The sequence below is a fragment of the Penicillium subrubescens genome, assembly GCF_028828155.1.
Source record: "Penicillium subrubescens strain IBT 31985 chromosome Unknown utg000005l_segment0_segment0, whole genome shotgun sequence".
Lineage (NCBI taxonomy): Eukaryota > Fungi > Ascomycota > Eurotiomycetes > Eurotiales > Aspergillaceae > Penicillium > Penicillium subrubescens.
In genome coordinates, this window is record NW_026643155.1 from 4,184,798 (window position 1) to 4,202,217 (window position 17,420).

Below are 17,420 nucleotides of genomic sequence, written 5' to 3' on the forward strand. Positions count from 1 at the left end.
ATGGGTAGTGCGGATATTTTTCTAGGACTAGGAATGTAAAGCAGCATTGCCATATTGTTTCCCTAAATCGTTATGCACTTAGTATCGCAATACATCTCCTTGCTTACGGCTCCCTGGCAGAGGCGGGGATTGAATTAGCAAGGAGGAAGGGGGGTGTTCACCTGGCTAGAGGGGGGGGGGGGGGGGGGGAAGGAATAGTGGATGAGGAGATGTATTATATTGGTAGTTCAGAGAACATGTACCTTCTCTTTCTCTAAGTGCATACTAGCTGGCTATCCACCTATTTCTATTCAGAAACAACTAGCAAGCATGCCTCTAGGTCTGTTGAATCAAATGCTTGAACAACTTGTCCAAGTAGTGAGCGGACTGCTTAGGGTAGCGCTTCTTCTCCTCCGATTCAAAGTCAATAAACGTGCACCCAAATCGATCTGAATACCCAGCGGCCCATTCTATCACAAACAGTTAGTCAGATGATCTAGTCATTCTCTGTGAGAGTAATAGAGAACAGTGACTTACCCCAGTTATCCGTGAAGGTCCACGCGAAATAAGACCGAATATCAACCCCATCTTCCTTGACAGCTCGAGCCAATGCATTGCCAACATAGCCCTCGAAGAACTTGATGCGGAACGTGTCATTGAGAATTTCCGGTGTGGGAGCTACTTCTCCCTTCGCAGTAGTACCGTTTTCTGTAACATATATTGGCATCTGGTATCGCTTCCAGATCCAGTTCAACAGTTTTCTGAATCCACCGGGCGCGGCGCGAAGCCAAGGTGTGTCACTTTCTTCGCCTCGTGAGATACCTTGTTTATTCTCATCATGGCTTTCCACATTGCCCTTGTGGTCGTTGATATCAGGTGGCGTGTACTTATGCTTCACGAAAAATTGTGTATAGCTATTCATGCCATAGAACTCAGAGCTCCCGAAAACAAGTTTCGATTCCTCTTCTGTGAAACGTGGTAACCGATCGCCGAGCTGCGCACGCATGGATGCAGGATAATCGCCTGTCTTATACAAAGGGTCGGCAAACCATGAGATTTCGAATTCACGGGCCCGCTCAGCTGCGGCTTGATCTAAGGGATCTTCTTCGTCCCAAGGTTCAGACCAATTGCCGTGGAGAGTAATTCCAATAGTTCCTTTCTGGTGTGGCTGGAACTCTTCGCGGTACATCCGAGAAACATGACCATGGGACACTAGCTCAGTGTGAGCGACAGTAAAAGGCTCAGTCGACGAGTCGCCTTCGGCATTGCGATCGCGGAATGATGATCGTGCTGGGGCATGAACACCAGCGGCGTAGCCAGCCAGTGTATAGACTCCGGGCTCATTGTAAGTGATCCAGTACTTAACACGATCGCCGAATCGCTCAAAACAGACCCGCGCGTAGCGTACAAAATCCGGGGTGTATGCTTGCTGGTTCAACATGCCCCCATACCGATCTTCCAATGCCTGGGGAGTATCCCAGTGGAAAAGAGTCACAAACGGAGTAATGCCATGGCTTATGAGCTCGTCTATAAGATCGGAGTAGTATTGAATACCCTGTTCATTCACGGGATCGTCGCGACCACCTAGTGGGATGATGCGCGACCAGGCAAGGGAGAATCGGTAGGCGTTCACACCATAAGACTTCATAAGTGCCACATCTTCACGGTAAAAATCGTATGCTCGGACGGCGTCGTCGGCCGTGCTCCCATCCGAGACTTTGCCGGGGGTATGGCCGAAAGTATCCCAAATCGAGACTCCCTTGCCGTCTTTGTTCCAGGCGCCTTCAATCTGTGCTGCGGCGGTAGCGTAACCATGAAAGAAGTCGGGCCGAAGCACATCTTTAAGATCCTCGACTGATTTCAAGTCCATATTTTGTTGCCAATGCGTTATTCTTAGTTCAGTAGGCGAGATCTTGAACTAGCGTGGCGTTTTCGATGGTATTTGTCAAGCTTAAAAGGTCTTTATGAGCTTTGAATAATGCCAAAGATCGGCTGCTATGCGGCTAATAGCACAAAGTTGGGTAGATCTACATTGCTTTTTTACCTAGCAGTTGCAGCAAACGGAGACTCCGTGACAATTTGGGAAAAGCCGAGCGAGCAGGGATTATTAGGTGGGGCGGGGCAGAGGGGCAAGATGCGGGGATTCTCGATTGCATGGACATGGTGGTGGATTGCATGATAAAGGTAATTTGAGCAGAAAATTGAGAGGGAAGGTGGGTGATGGGCAGAGATAAATTTCCCACAACGATAGTAGATCGTTGATCTATATACACTGCGTTGAACGGAAGATAGAAATAGACAATACCAAGTCAGGATTGTGGATATAGCACTTCTCGCCCAAGCACATTTCAAGGAGAACAGAGCGAAATTTGCTGCTTCTCATACCTTCCCATATCTCCATGTTGAACGCTTTGAATAAGTAACATTCTAAAAGGGATCTAACAAATAGTATACAACAACTGACTTGACTGTTAATTTCTGTCTTTGGTGTCTATAGATCTATGTTTTAATGATAACATGCACGCCGGGTCCTTCAACTTCTTGCACTTTAGTTTCATCCCTTTCTGGGAAGCAAATGGAAACCTTTCCACCCGGATTGGGTAGCATTACAGTCAGTGAGAGGAGAGACAATCTATCCCAACTGAAAGCCAATTCAACACCACCGCGTGCCCGTACGCCTCGGATAGAGCCTTTCCAATCCTTGGGACAAGCTGGAAGTAGTCGGATCAACCCTGGCTCATGAGACTGAACCAACATTTCGATGATACCCGCGCCCCCGCCAAAGTTGCCATCAATCTGAAACGGAGGATGGCTGTCTAGTAAATTTGGTAGGGTAGAATGAGATAGAAGCAGATCCAAGTGCCGACTACATTCCTCCGCCTCAAGCAAACGAGCATGTAAATTGATGAGCCAAGCTCTGCTCCAGCCTGTATGACCACCGCCATTCTCTGCTCGCCGACGCAGAACCGCTCGACAGGCTTGAGCCAATTCAGGCTCCTTTGCTGGAACTATGGCGTCACCAGGATATAATGCCCATAAGTGTGATGTATGTCGATGGCCCGGCTCAACCTCTCCGTAGTCAACAGCCCATTCTTGGAGATACCCTGAATCACTTATTGTCATCGGCGGAAGTCGGGCTCGTGCTGCACGAGCCGCCGACAGGAGCGAACCCGATTCGCCGATTTGATCTGCACACGACTCGAAAGCGCTTAATATAGCCCGAACAATCTGAATGTCGACGGTAGATCCCTCGCATAGCACCCCTTTCTGGCCTTTCAAGTCAAAAAACGAGTTCTCGGGCGAAACAGACGGGTTCGTGATAAGATATTTGCCAGTGGCATCTTCGATCAGAAAATCGAGTAGAAACTCCACGCACCCCCTCAAAATTGGAAACATTCTGGAGAGAAACGCAAGGTCTTGGGTGAACTGAAAGTGCTCCCAGATGTGGTAGCATAGCCAGGCACCTCCAAGGGGCCATATCGTCGCCGGCATCCACTGGTCAACGGGATCAGTGTCGGCCCAAATATCGGTACATGAATGGGCAGCCCAGCCTCGGCAGCCGTACATAACCTTAGCGGTCTTCTTTCCAGACTCTGCCATTCGCTCAAGAAGGTCGAACAGTGGCATCTCGCACTCCGAAAGATTGCACACATTGGCCGGCCAGTAGTTCATTTGTAGATTGACATTGATGGTGAATTTGGAGCCCCATGCTGGGTGGAAAGAAGGATTCCAAATTCCTTGCAAGTTGGAAGGCAAAGCTTTGTGTCCAGTGCGACTGGAGGATATCATCAGATATCGATTGTAGTTGTGGTATGTTGCAATCAATTCGGGATCCCGCGAGGTCAGTAACCTCTTGTTTGTTGGAATGTTTGGCACATCGGACGATAATTGTAAACGCATCCGGTTATACAGTGACTGGTAGTCCTTGACATGCCTATCCCATAGCTGTCTCGCGTCGTAGCCAAGGCTCTTCGCGAGATCTTCAGACGCTGTCTGATCGGGGTCTTGATGGCGAAAGGTTGTTTGAGAAGTAATCCGAATCAGAGATTCCGAGGCCTTGACTACCAAGTTATTGCCAATTCTGGTGACTGTACCCTCCTGGCTGCATTGAACGTGAAGAATGCAGCAAGCGCTGTTGCTATTTCGGCCTCCCGGCGTAACGTGCATCGTGATGGAGTGATTTGAAGCGGCAACATCATCCAGGTACTCGTTTGTCTCGAACTCCAGCTCGCTCAGTCGGGTTAATCGTACCACGTACTCGGTATTGGCCGGAGCGAGCACTCGAATTGCCAGGACATCGTCGGGATAGCTTGCGATAACTTGTCTTCGATGCTCGGCTCCACAATGATTGTATGATACACTCACCGTGGAAGTTTCGAGGTCTAGTTCACGGTGATAATTCGTTACCCGATCGGATTCGTGGCCGAAATCCATGAAAACAGTACCGAGGGGCTCATAATGTCGTTGGCTGATTGGGTTGGCGAAGAATGCAACTTTTGCCAGCCTTTCCGCTTCTTTATGATTTTCTGCCCGAATCGCTGCTCTCAATTGTGGGAGATATTTGAGAGCATCTTGAGGAGTCCGATCTTGAGATCCACCGTACCATACCGAGTCTTCACTCAACGCAAGAAGCTCTTGGTCGGTGCGGCCGTAGACCATCGCCCCAAGACGACCATTTCCCACTGGAAGGGCCTCATTCCAATTACTTGCGGGCTGCGTGTACCAAAGCTTGCTCATTGTATATCCGTGTTAACTTTTGGGCCCTCCTGGCGTGAACTTCCAGCGATATCCTTCATAAAAAGTGAGCCATTGTCTCGGATACCGTGCGTTGATCTTTAGGTGAGTCGATAGGCCGAAGCACCGTGAGATGTGAGCTGTGTGATCTTGAAGTGAGCTAGGGTAATAATGAATTGAATCAGCGCTCTATCAAGCCTATATTCAACGAAGCCCAATCAGCATCTCTCGGATAGATATCGGGTAAATTCTTGCCAGCCCCCGGATTTTCCGAATCAAAGATTGGCTTTGGGCTAGACACCTAAACTACCGTGAAGCCATGATAATCAATCTAAAGAATACTCCGCATTTACCAGGTCTGGCTACCCATATTGACTAGGTTCCCCGCATTCGCTTCTCAGTGGTGGAGAATCTTTTGCATTCGTTGCTGGCCACTAAGATTCCAAGGACCAATCGGGGCGTTTTTGGCACACAAAGCTTTGCGTTGGCAGGAAGGACGAAAAGACCAATCAATACTGTTTGGACAAGCTCCACCTCGGAATAAGACCGGCGTGACTCGCGCCAGGATTCCACCGCCGCAATAGAACGCCAACGGATATTTGCTTTTGGTAGCTGGGTCGCGCCATGGCGAGTCAACCGAACCTGATCATCAAGCTCACGCGCTTCCTCTTTTGATTCGGGTTGTGTACATATCCGTGGCAGAATTGGCTGAGGCAATCATGAGACTGGCGTTTGAATGAATATCTTCCTCGGCTTGGTCAAGCTACAGATGAAATCTTGGAGCAGAAATACCAGGACATAGCCCCTCCCCCTTGCATTTCACTCAATCCCGACAGAGAGCACACCTTCTTGGTCCACAAGTCTCGACATACTTTTTTTTCACCTGGGTCTAGCCCCGCTCATCAACCAGCGACTTTGATCTTATATTGCTTGGTATAATGGCCAGGACGGATCCCCCGGCCTTCACCGAAGCCGATGTTCTGAAGGAGAAGGGACAGGAGCACATTGAAGAAGTAGTGCTGGCACGCTTGACTGAAGAGGACCTATGGAAGCTATCTGAAGAGTCACTGACGGTTTGGTCATGGACTGGATTCCGTCTAGGTCTCATTATGTTTGTGCATGGCTGCAATCAAGCCGGCTTCGGCATCGACTGGGGCGTGATCAGCGGTATCAATTCCCTCCCTGCATGGCACTCCTACTTTGGCTTCGGCACTAGTGGGGGTACATACGGCTTGATTAATGCACTGATGAGTATTGGCACAGTCTGTGGTGCTCCGTTTATGGCTCTCGCTGATGTTATCGGGCGTCGTGGAATCAATTTCTTGGGAAATGCAATTGTCATTTTCGCCGCTGTGCTCCAAGGCTGTGCACCAAACCTCCCTGCCTTTATGGCTGGTAGATTTTTCATGGGCTTCGGTACTGCCCTTATGTCCAGCTCCCAGTACATTGGCGAAATCTCCCCTATTCACCTTCGTGGCCGTATGGTTGGCTTCTTCGGTGCCTGCTTCCAGGTCGGAAGTCTTGCGATGTTGGGCGCCATGATTGGTCTCTCGAACCTCCCCGGAAATGCTTGCTGGAGAATTCCTCTCATCCTCGAAGCTTTTTTCCCGGCAATTGTCTGCTTGACCATCTATGTATTGACCCCCGAGTCCCCTCGATACTACGTCATGCGAGGCAACCGTCAGAAAGCCAAGGAGGTTGTGGCCAAATATCACACTACTAGCGCAGATATCAACGAACCAATTGTTGAAATTGTTGTTTCTCAAATCGAGGAATCTTTGGAAAGTGATCGTACCGGGTTCAGGGCATTCTGGGATTACCGGGTGTTCTTCACAAAGATGGCTCGGTATCGTCTACTGGTCTTGGCCTTGTATTCTATATTCCAGCAGTGGAATGGAGGCTCTATAATCACATACTACGTGAGATCAGATCCATACTAATGTTAAAAGTTGCGCAAATGCTAATGAAACTGTTATTTGCAGATGGTTGATGCGCTGGAGACTGTTGGGATCACAGGCACGAAGCAGCAACTGGGCATCAATATCGGTACCACAGCAACCTACTTTGTTTTCACAGCTGTTGGCGCTCTTCTGGTCGATAAATTCCGCAGAAGAACTCTCATCTTCGCGGGATTGATCACTATGGTCATCTTTCAGACAGCAACAACCATTACTTCGTGGCAATACAGTCTTCATGCGACCCATGCCGCCGCTGGACTCACGCTTTTATGGATATTTTCCTACCAGACTGCGAGCGCTTTATTGATCGCTACTATGCATAATCTCTACCCCGTCGAGATTCTGTCTTTACCGTTGCGTGCGAAGGGAATGGGTCTATACAGTTTGATCCAAGGCGGTGCCAGTGCAGTCCAAACCTATGGCATCAGTGTCGGCATCGCCAAGATTGGATATAAGATTTGGGTTGTTTACATCGTTTACAACACTGTCCAGCTCATCTTGTCATATTTCATCTTCCCTGAGACAAGTGGTCTGAGTTTGGAGGAGATTGATACTGTGTTTGAAACGCCTGGCGTTCCGCCTGTCAAGATGTCGCTGGATATCCAAAAAGCCAAAAAGGAGAGACTTGCAGCAGCGAGAGATGAGGAAGCTAGGTCTAGGTAATGCTACTGAGCAGCATTGTTTAGCCTGCCTAACTATTGATCTCCTCATGAATCACTTCATGTAGGGTATCAGAATGGTCACGTGATCTCCAGATGGATAGGTATACATCACCATCACCTCTAGGTCTCCTTCAGCCCCGTTAGCTTTCTCTCTTCTTACAGATTGCTTAATGAAATAGGTTTCGCTTGTAAAATTCTACAAAAATCCCTAAATCTCTGCTTTATGGCCTTGACGCCATTGAGTATCCACCAATCCCATCCCCCAGTGCTCGGCTGGAATTGACAGTCTGCAGCTATCCGAGCCCCCGATTCCCAGAGTGCAGTTACCCTATGTATGAAGCTCCTTTCCGATGAAACCTATTCTTCTCTAGAATCACGTCAGTCAACTTAAATTAACTCGGAAGGTCGCCCGATTTCCTCTTCCATACCACATATCTTCTGAGGTCAAATGACCAAGCGCAATGGATGAAACGAAATTGAATCCGACGCAGCTGTATCTACCCGTCATGCATGTTCTCTCGCACTGCTTCTGTCTTCCATTACCCCTAACGGCTAGCCTTAGAGAGAGAAACGATTGAATGAGCCTTGATCACTGCCAATGATTCAATAGCGGCTCTTTGTTGGTCCTTGAGCTCATCCAATTAAGCGCGGATGCATATATCATGTATTAGCTTCGAACCAGCATTCTGGATACAAGTGGAACATTCCTTAGCTCCCTTTTCTCCGACAATCAATATTACTGGCCCGATTCCGAATTGGGTGCTTAGAAGTCCCATGTATGTCGGCAGGCACGTAACACAGATCAGGTACCGAGTGAAGTGACCATATGTTCTTGCTGTTTTCTTTTTCTCTTATCCCCTCTTGTCAGATACTATCGTCGTTCCAAAACTTGATGCTTCAATTGTGCTATTCCAAAGGCCGTTCACCGGCTCCTGAATATCATGACTGCCGGGAAAGCAGTATAGCCAACGTACCACTGGAATCCGACCGTACTGCTGAGGAAATATCCCGCGATATATAATAGTGATATGTTTCCCTCTGGGAGCGAGAGCTTGAATGAACGAGGGTTATGCCGTTTTCGAAAGCTGAACAATACATTTATGCCATGGCTGCCATCTCGGAAAATTCCCAGATGTCTGTCGGCTTTCCGATGTGGGCAGTCTCTCGGGGTCCACGGAGTCTACTACATCTGTTTGGGGAAACACAGCATTGGATTACATCCGTGGCGTTTTAGATGATCACACACCGGAACATTGGCAAATATTCAGAGTTCCCCCTTCATTTTCTCGCTTCCATGTAGCGACCGAACGTTCTTGGCATGAAAGTGGGTGGTAGGCAATTTTGCAACACCATTCACTTACATCATTAAAACGAGGGGAGAAATAGAATGTAGGCATATTTAATGACAGGCTACACCAACTCTATTCTCGTGTAATTCTATTGTGTCACCTATAAGAACTTTACTAGTAGATCAGAAACGGTTTTGCAACGCTTGATCTTCCTCGTGGCAATGACAAGTTAGGTTAATATAGGGTCTTGCTGTTTCAGATGCCCGTCTATGTTTTTGGGAAGTTCAAGCTAGAAAAGTGTCTGCGTACCCCCCTTCTATTACCAGAGAGAAGCTGCTCGGAAGATGGGCATCTATGCTTGATAGATGTCGACTCTGACACACAGGCCTCCTCAATATGCGCGCACGGCCATAGAAACTGAGACGAGATTGCTGCATCGCCCACGCCTCTGCTTCTAGCAGATTCTTTTGGCGATGCATGTCCAGTTGGGTGGATGGTGGAGGAAGACTGTGTCACCTTCGCGCTGCCAATAAGCAACCCAGATAGTACTGTAATGGTGTCAATTGGTTGAATGACCATCATCACGAGACAAATCCTACTTCTTTAGTTCTATGATGAAGCAAACAGGACGTCGCCACTCCATATGCCTCGAGTCCCAAAAAGAGGAAAAGCTAGAGAGGATTAATGTATGAGGAGACCTCATGAATTAAGTGCCTTTCTCTTAATCTGATCATTCACCTTGGTCAGCTTTGTTCTGTCTATAGCCGCAAAAGGGTGATTGGGCCGTCGCCTTCTCCTACTCCTTGGTATCACCCTGATGAGGGGCTTATTGGCCGCTAGAGGGCCAGCTCCTTCGAGAAGGGCAACCAAAGTGGGCTTGTAACTAATTATGATATAATAAGAGAGCATGTCGCGGCTCGTTTCCCATACTTCTTACTATAACTTCCCAATCTCTGTCTTTTCCTGCTCGTCCTTGATGTCGCTCCCCTTGGGCCACGGTTTTAATTCTTTGCGCCAAAAAAGTCATTGTTTGCCTGAACCAGTCATTTTATCGAATTTGCTCAGGAGTTAAATACATCAGTTTGAAGGGATTTAATAGAGCATCACGCCCCTCCTGCCTCCCATTCCTCTCTAGTTGTGACACCCACGAAGCCGAAAAACCCCCGGCCGAGATTCGGTGTTTAATTCCCTGAAAGCCCTGTTCGTATCCTCTTTGTGTGCTTGGTATCTCCAGAATGCCACCTAAAGCCGCCCAAGATGCCTCTGCCGTGCCCGAGGCACAAGGGCTCAAGTATGACGAATCCGAAATGGCCCTCTTCCACGCCAAGCTGTCATACCATTCCACGATTGATGAACGCATGGCTTCCCAGGATAGCAATCTCGCATCTATCTCAGAAGCTCAGGCCAAGATACTCAAACGATGGGAGATGCTTAAGCAACTTGAGAAGGAGCTAGCAGAGAAAGGGAAGAGCTTGTCGCCGGCCGACAAAAGGCAGCTGGCGCAGTATGAATGGAGGTACAAACACCTGGAGAAAACCGCAACTATGACCACTACTGGATAGAAGGCTAAGAAAAGTGCTTTTTCCCCCTGTTTCTATTCACATCAATACGGCTATTGCACAAGATGAAAGCATTAATGGCGTTTATTTAGATCAAGATTCTTCCTTCTTTTTGCTGTGAGGTTCAATGTAGGAGCATTCCTCCAAGTTTCGAGAAACAATCATGCTTTCTCTCATTTCTTTCCTGAGTTTGATTTTGCGCCATATCTCTGTCTTCATAGTTTTCTATCATGAGAACACTCTTTAAAGCAAGCATTTTTTTCTCCCCGGCATCAGGAGACCAAATAAAAAGAAAGGTAAACCCTTTCGGGATGTTCCGCCACATTACTATCTTATGGCCGATAGGGAAAACCTCATACGGATGATCGATAGACAGTAGCAACGGCGTAGCAAGAATTGAGGGGCGCTCTATCTAGTGTTACACAAGCAGCCTAGCAATCCGGTCAATATTGCAACAGTAACGTAACTAACTCTCCATGCTTCATCTCGATCATCAAGCATCAAACAAAAAGAGCTGTGGCATCACATCAGAAACAACTCTATTTAGCTCCAACTTCGTGGTGGACCCCAGAGCTAAATTTTAGAGAATGGGTAGTTACCAGTGGATGATGCCGCATGGAGAAGTAGATTCAATTGCACCACCCTGTGCCACCCAAGTGAGATCCAGTGCTTTCTATGGAGCATATCGCAATCTGCCAGCTGCATGGTCTCACTGGTTGCCTAAGATTAGCTTTGGTAGAGAATAAATGGAGATACTTCATTGAGCCAGATCGAGAACAGAATTTCTATCACAACATTTCAAGATACTTCCTCGTTTCCTGGGTTTAGTCTCGAATACCCTCTAGATTTTTTGAAGTCTCTGGTCTGTGAATACCGAGGCAAAGTATCCCTACCCTTTGGATGCAGTTATAAATGTCTTCTGTGGTCACATTCTTCCGCATAGGACCTCCGGACGGGCAGCTGGGAGCTCATACAACACTGAAGAATTTACATGCTATTGATTTAGAAGTCAAAATTCAAGGAGCGACTGCAGTTTTGCGCCCAATGCCAATTACGTAGAGCTCGAGAAGCATCGTCAACTCTACCTGGGCTGGTCGTCTTTCACGAACCAATCTCATCACAGAGTATTTTGATTTGCTGACTTGGCCCTCAAACCGACTGCCAAAGTCTCCGCTACTTTATGCTCCCTTCAAGCTTCTCTATAAGTCCCTCAAATTTTACTATCGTGTTCACTTCGGCCGAAAAAGCATGGGGTGGCTTCTGAAAGGGGTCTAGCAGTTCGCAGTAGAACGTCATAGTGAGTCCTTCTTGAGCCGATGACTGTACTACCTTTGAACGTCTCTTTTTAGCTGCTCTTTCCAGTTCCCTTTCTGGCTACTTTTTTAATTCCTCTTTCGATTTCCCTTTCGACTTCTCTTTCGATATGGCCAACCAAGAGGAAATGGCACAGGATACACTGGAAAGCCCCGTACCTTTTCATGGCGACCCAACATCACATGACATTTATGACCTGTTAGGGGCAATCCACAAGATTGAGACCCTAGAGGGTCCACAGGTTCTACTCTCAGCGTCAGAGGACAAGGAGCGTGAAACCCCTCTCTCGCCATTTCCTCACTCAAATCGAATATGCAAAGTTCTGGATTCCCTTGCCACCTTGTGCGTTTCGCAGAGGAAACATGAGGTGATTGCCCTCGCCACCCGATACGATGCAACAAACCGGACTATCAGGTTCATGATAGCTTCTGACGCTGATGTCCTACCCGAAACTGAGAAACCTTTTCAAAATATGTGAAAATTGGTTGGTTCAGGGTCCGAGCACAGCTCGTCTTTAGCACTCTCCGAAGATATTGGATTCCAGGCACTCACTGAATGAGAACTTTTGCCAACTATGTCTTAGCTTTGTGTGGCCGAGGCTGCGATTGCTAGACCCTCCATGTGTGGAAGCTTCCTGATCAACTTCTGGTATCTCTCCTGCTTCGACTCACTGAGCATTGTAGGCGGCCTTTGTCCGCCGGAGCCGCTCGAGCTCCTCCTCCCACCACTTTAACTCTGCTCCCGCTCTCTCAATCGCTGCAACGAGAAATAGACCAGAGTCCTTGATCTCCTTTGGCTTGAAGTCTTGGAAACTTCTTGTATTGGGTCGTGGCATCAGATCCGGCTCTAGGCGTTGATGCTTTGCAACCTCCATAAGATCTATGGTCTCCCCTCTCCTTTAAGGCTCGCTTTGTTGACCCAAGTTCTAGGGAGTCCGGCCCATCGCATGCATAAAGAACCAAATTACGACTTGGAGTGGTGTCAGCGGAGATCAACAGTCCCGGGTTCTCACTGGGTCTTGTGTCCTGGTTGCTCGTAATTTTCACGAAAGAGCAGCGGTGCTTTTGCTCGCCATGATGACAGTTGGCACACTCCGTCATAACCTCTCGCAGCTCAGGAACTACACACATGCGTTATACGGCCCCTCACCCCTTTGGCAGTTCCGGCACATCTGATCATGGGGAAGGGACACGCTAACAGCCTGGGCATGTAAAGCCTCGGTATTTGCCCTCCTCAAGCCGACGTGCTTGTCGAATTGCTCACCACTCCAGGGCTCCTTGCGTACCCTCAGCATCGGCTCTCTCTTTGCTTCGGTGGCATTGAGTCTGTTCAGGAGGGTTCCCGTGACGGAGAAGTCTTTCTTGCCACGACTCCATAGATGCTGTTTGACCATCTGTGCCCAGAAACCGGTTGCAGCTCCTCGCCCCGTTGGCCCATCATAGACGGCTGTATGTCCCACATTGTAGAGATCTCATCTGAGCGGCTCTCCTTCTTGCATTCTTTTTCGGAGGATGGCATCGCTATGCGCTTGTCAGTTCTGGTTAAAATAATCCCGCCACGGTTAATGAAAGATGGCTCACTTGGTAGCTTGGATTGCTCGTAGTTTCTCGTATGAAGGTCTGGGCAAGGATGGTAACGTGACCTGTTGTTGATATAAGCAGATGACTCGGAGTCGGGGAAGATTAGAAGGAAGAGAAGATGGGAACGTACAGGAATTAGATCAGGTGCCTCTGAATGCGCCAGCATGGGCGTCAAGCAAATTGGTAGAGGAAGAGAGAGAAAGTTGGGGGTTGCGCAAGTGAGAGGAAATCTCAATATCAGCTAACATTCTCAGGTCGAGGTAGGGTAGAAGAAGAAGAAGATCGACACCTATGATGAGCAGGGAAAGGCCACTCTCTAGGCGTCCCGTGATGGCGCAAAGGAATTTGGGTAAAGAAAGAAATCGGGACCCGTGGAAGTTGAACGAAATGCTAATATCAGAGTTCCTGGATGAAAGTTGAACAAGGTTGGTAGAAGTATCTGCTTAGGACGCGTAGAATGGAGAGGCTATGTCTACCTCAGCATAGACATGGACAGGTATGGGAGGAGGGTATTTCTTGATGACCCGAAGCAACCGTTTTCCCGATTACAAGCAGCAAAGATTCATAGCCGGTTGTCGATGAGATATGTAGCAAACATCAATCCAATACGTAAATCAAGTCTACTTTGTGTGTCCTTGATACCATGTTCCTTGGTAGATATCGGCATATCACCTGCAGGGAACAGAGTAGTTGTTCGTATAGGTACACCAGCGTAGCGGGAATTTGTTCGGTTGTCTCGATTATCGTCTTCTTTGCCTTATATCATGCTCCCGAGGAACAAAAGGGTGGAATCTTGCAATCCCACCTCCCATGTAGGGCTCCAAACATTCTGCCAGGCTGGTTTGCTACCACATGGAAAGTTCCCTGGACCTTTTACTCCTTCACCTTTTGCTACTTTACCTCTTTTCCTTTTCTCCTCTTCTACTTTTCCTTTCTTGTCCTCCTGTCCTCCTCCATCTACGCAAGAACCACCACAGCCATATTATCCTCAAGGTACGCGTCCCAGTCTCCCCAATATCAAGTCCCCCTTTCCAGGGCCACTATTCCCATCACTCCGCTCTGATCTGACGGTCCTTAGGACGCAACCGCTGTCCACTGCTGCGATCCTTACTTCACTTTAACTCTACGAAACAAACTACGGTATGAATGGAGATATTTCCGTACTCACAATATCCTTCACCTCCTCGCATTCCCTCACTCGTGTTATGTTTACTGGCTGCTGAGCATTTTAGACTTCGCCATTACCAATGGAACCAAAAATCCGCCAGGCCCTGGACCAGAGGTAGGGAACAACTCGGGTGGAGAGCCAAGCAACAACACCATGAGCTTGTATGAGGCGATTGAAGATATGGTTACCCAGGCACGCTTCTCGTTGGCGGCTCCAATTGCATGGCGGTCTCCCTCGACCTCGGCAAGCTCATTCACGATAGCAAGCCCGATGGCCACCTTATCACCAACCTCAAGGTCGCTCGCATGACCCCGGAATATGTCACGCGCAAGGATCTCGAGAACCTCAAGGCGGATATTGAGACATACCTCGGGAAGATCAGGTTTCTAACGGTGCACATCATCGATATACTTGCGCAAAAAATCAAGGATCTCCAGGCCGAGATCAGATCCAGAGAGCCATGAATAGTCTCATCCTCACCCACCGTCCCTGGCTATTCACACCCTCGGCGTATTTGATTTCCTAACTACATTGATACGGCGCGGCTTTGAGTTCCCGACACCATACGATTCCGATTGCACTTCTACCTTACGAGGAAGGAAGTCCTGGGTTTCTGTTGATGGAGGGAAAACAGATCCGCTGTTTCTACGATCCCCATGTGACCACATATTATTCTCCTGTTTTTTTGGGCGTCCTTCATCCAAGATGAGACTAGCCAGAATCCCTCTCGGAATAGGCGAGCGTTAGATGACTTACATGGAGTGGCAGGGTCAGCCCACAAAGCTGATTTCCTCCCCTCTCCCTGATAGTCTTTCATGAATCTACGCCATCCACATTTCATCCTAATCCTCGTATTTTTCTGGTATTTGTATTTCTCATGTTTCATTGTCCTGAGAGCCATAAAAGCACTCATCAGGCCCTCAGAGTGGATTCTCTCAGAATTCATCGACAATAGGAGACCTCATCAAAATCCTAGTAATGAAAATGATTTTATTGAACCAAACATATTAATTGTAGCCATCTTGAGAGATCCCTTTTATAGTCGACGTGTAAGCAGGACTTATACCTGTTTCCGTTCCCCGTTCCACTACCAGAGTTTATTAGAAATGTAGTCTACCATACCTCGTAGGCTATGTGCCTGAAAGGTCAGGTATCAACGCCATGGCGAACTACAAAGCGGTCGGTTAGCAATCATGCGATGAAGGTCAAGTTGGCGTCTATCGGTCGCCATGCTCAATCATTGTCTCCTCGAGATTGCGATCGGGAACGTGATCACCGGTTGAAGTAAAAGTTTTGTTCCATTCATCCCCGAGAATGCGCCTTTCAGGCTACGAGATAAACATTCGCCCACCGCGAAACTGCATTGCTTGTCATCTTTGAAAATCACAGGTCATCACAAAAGTCTGAAAAAGGAGACGCTAGAACATATCTGGTTGGAGTCGCTCAGCGAGCCAATCACCAGTTCGATGGTCGATGCGATACATAACACAGAATTGGGGTCTGTGTCTCTTCCGAGGCATGTTTTATGGGAATGGCTTCTTTTGGGGTAAGTCCTTGCGACTCCTTATCGGCTAGCCCCCGCACGACTCCAACGAAGAGGAGCTCGGCTCGGCAGTCAAGTAGTGAGCCGAGTAATCGACGATAAATGACAGAATCCTTGAAGTGCAGAAGTTTCTTCTTCAATCTTCCTCGAGGACGGTGAATATTCTAAGTAAAGGACGAAAGAGCACCGCAATGTCTGACGAAGAGCCAGTCAAACTAACGTTGCGGGGAAGCCCCCGAGAGGTACGGAGCATTGTTCTTGCACTCAAAAAAAGGTCAACCACATCCTAGAGAACCAGTTGTGAATACTAATGTGCCTTTATCTTTTCTCCAGATCGGTATCAAGCATGGCCAGTTATTGAAAGACCAGATTCACAGTCAAATGCGCATCTACGAAAGCATGTTCGAATACACCTCAAAGCTCTCCTGGCAAGAAGTCCGCGAAGTCGCCAAGGAATTTCTACCTTCTCTTCAAAACCTGACACCTCATTTACTTACTGAGATGGAAGGAATTGCGGAGGGAGCGGAGGTTGACATACTCGATATTGTGGCTCTGAACTGTCGAAGCGAAATCGCCCTCGGCAAGTTCTCCGATGGGTGCACAACACTGTGCTGGAAGAAGAGCGACAATGTTCGTGTTCTGTCGCAGAACTGGGACTGGACTGCAACTGTGAAGAAGAACCTGGCCATGGTATCTATTGAGCAGCCTGATAAGCCTACGATATACATGGTCACTGAGGTAAAACATGATACTCCCTTCTAAATTCACCATGGGCGATAACTAATTCAGCGTCCGGATTTGTATAGGCAGGAATCATCGGCAAGATCGGATTCAATTCCGCCGCCGTGGGGACATGCCTGAATGCCATTCGGGCTAAACCGATGATTAGCAGCAAGCTGCCAATCCACGTCGCACTGAGACTATGTCTGGAGAGTACCTCTGTCGCCGAGGCTGTCGACACACTCGAGAGACTTGGCGGCGTTGCGTCTGCTCAGCATATCTTGGTCGCAGACAGCACAACAGCCCTGGGGCTCGAATTGTCTCCAGTCGGCAACAAATATATCCCCGAGGACGCATCTGGGCTGATAGGACATACCAACCATTTCATCGAAAACCGATACGTAGAAGAGCCCCCGTGGCTGTCTGGATCGCCGATTCGACTCAAGCGGCTGAGTGATCTCACAAAAGAGCTTATATCTAACGGGGTGAAGGGAGATGCCATTTCTCCTGCCTTGTTACGAGAACAGATTTTCTCGGATTCTTATAATGCTCCGCAGGCAATCGCCTGCCAGGAAGATGAATCTCGCCATATCTCAACACGTAGTAGTTCATTGTTCAACATTATCATGAATTTGGACACTCAGAATCTAGGTGCTGAGGTAGTCTGGGGTCGTCCATGTTCGGGGGAAGAGGGACCTGTTCTTAAGATGCCCTGGTAGATATACTGCTCTTGTTTGAGAGAATTATCTCAATCATATTTTTCATTGCCTCAGGATTAAGGGTCTAAATCATATTTGTCTTGGCTTCCGGCTCAAAATGCTCTAGGGCCAGCATCACGATCCTAAATCTCTTCCCGCTGCTCTCCATACCTCCAAACTTGTGCCGCAAAAATATTGTGATGGTGATCTCCGATA

General features: G+C 48.1%; 9 protein-coding genes across 9 annotated transcripts; 5 read left to right on the forward strand and 4 right to left on the reverse strand.

Annotated features, from left to right (window-relative positions):
- Positions 1–315: 315 nt before the first annotated feature.
- On the reverse strand, positions 316–1,849 carry N7473_008036 (glycoside hydrolase family 1 protein; the record flags this gene model as incomplete). Its single annotated transcript, XM_057153976.1, has 2 exons — positions 316–449; positions 517–1,849. 2 exons carry the CDS (start codon positions 1,847–1,849, stop codon positions 316–318), a joined length of 1,467 nt encoding a protein of 488 aa, XP_057008314.1.
- Positions 1,850–2,478: 629 nt separating this feature from the next.
- On the reverse strand, positions 2,479–4,716 carry N7473_008037 (glycoside hydrolase family 95 protein; the record flags this gene model as incomplete). The annotated part of the gene is made up of 1 exon (XM_057153977.1): positions 2,479–4,716. The coding sequence occupies one exon, from the start codon at positions 4,714–4,716 to the stop codon at positions 2,479–2,481; it is 2,238 nt and encodes a 745-aa protein (XP_057008315.1).
- Positions 4,717–5,651: 935 nt separating this feature from the next.
- N7473_008038 (putative MFS sugar transporter protein) lies at positions 5,652–7,334 on the forward strand (the record flags this gene model as incomplete). Its single annotated transcript, XM_057153978.1, has 2 exons — positions 5,652–6,632; positions 6,696–7,334. 2 exons carry the CDS (start codon positions 5,652–5,654, stop codon positions 7,332–7,334), a joined length of 1,620 nt encoding a protein of 539 aa, XP_057008316.1.
- Positions 7,335–9,857: 2,523 nt separating this feature from the next.
- On the forward strand, positions 9,858–10,184 carry N7473_008039 (uncharacterized protein; the record flags this gene model as incomplete). Its single annotated transcript, XM_057153979.1, has 1 exon — positions 9,858–10,184. The coding sequence occupies one exon, from the start codon at positions 9,858–9,860 to the stop codon at positions 10,182–10,184; it is 327 nt and encodes a 108-aa protein (XP_057008317.1).
- Positions 10,185–11,604: 1,420 nt separating this feature from the next.
- N7473_008040 (uncharacterized protein) lies at positions 11,605–11,973 on the forward strand (the record flags this gene model as incomplete). The annotated part of the gene is made up of 1 exon (XM_057153980.1): positions 11,605–11,973. The coding sequence occupies one exon, from the start codon at positions 11,605–11,607 to the stop codon at positions 11,971–11,973; it is 369 nt and encodes a 122-aa protein (XP_057008318.1).
- A 189-nt stretch (positions 11,974–12,162) lies between these two features.
- N7473_008041 (uncharacterized protein) lies at positions 12,163–12,369 on the reverse strand (the record flags this gene model as incomplete). Its single annotated transcript, XM_057153981.1, has 1 exon — positions 12,163–12,369. The coding sequence occupies one exon, from the start codon at positions 12,367–12,369 to the stop codon at positions 12,163–12,165; it is 207 nt and encodes a 68-aa protein (XP_057008319.1).
- A 246-nt stretch (positions 12,370–12,615) lies between these two features.
- Positions 12,616–12,888, reverse strand: N7473_008042 (uncharacterized protein; the record flags this gene model as incomplete). The annotated part of the gene is made up of 1 exon (XM_057153982.1): positions 12,616–12,888. One exon carries the CDS (start codon positions 12,886–12,888, stop codon positions 12,616–12,618), a length of 273 nt encoding a protein of 90 aa, XP_057008320.1.
- Positions 12,889–14,464: 1,576 nt separating this feature from the next.
- On the forward strand, positions 14,465–14,707 carry N7473_008043 (uncharacterized protein; the record flags this gene model as incomplete). The annotated part of the gene is made up of 1 exon (XM_057153983.1): positions 14,465–14,707. One exon carries the CDS (start codon positions 14,465–14,467, stop codon positions 14,705–14,707), a length of 243 nt encoding a protein of 80 aa, XP_057008321.1.
- A 1,122-nt stretch (positions 14,708–15,829) lies between these two features.
- On the forward strand, positions 15,830–17,225 carry N7473_008044 (putative acyl-CoA:6-aminopenicillanic-acid-acyltransferase; the record flags this gene model as incomplete). Its single annotated transcript, XM_057153984.1, has 3 exons — positions 15,830–16,028; positions 16,120–16,524; positions 16,593–17,225. Exons 1-3 carry the CDS (start codon positions 15,978–15,980, stop codon positions 17,223–17,225), a joined length of 1,089 nt encoding a protein of 362 aa, XP_057008322.1. The 5' UTR covers positions 15,830–15,977.
- Positions 17,226–17,420: the final 195 nt, after the last annotated feature.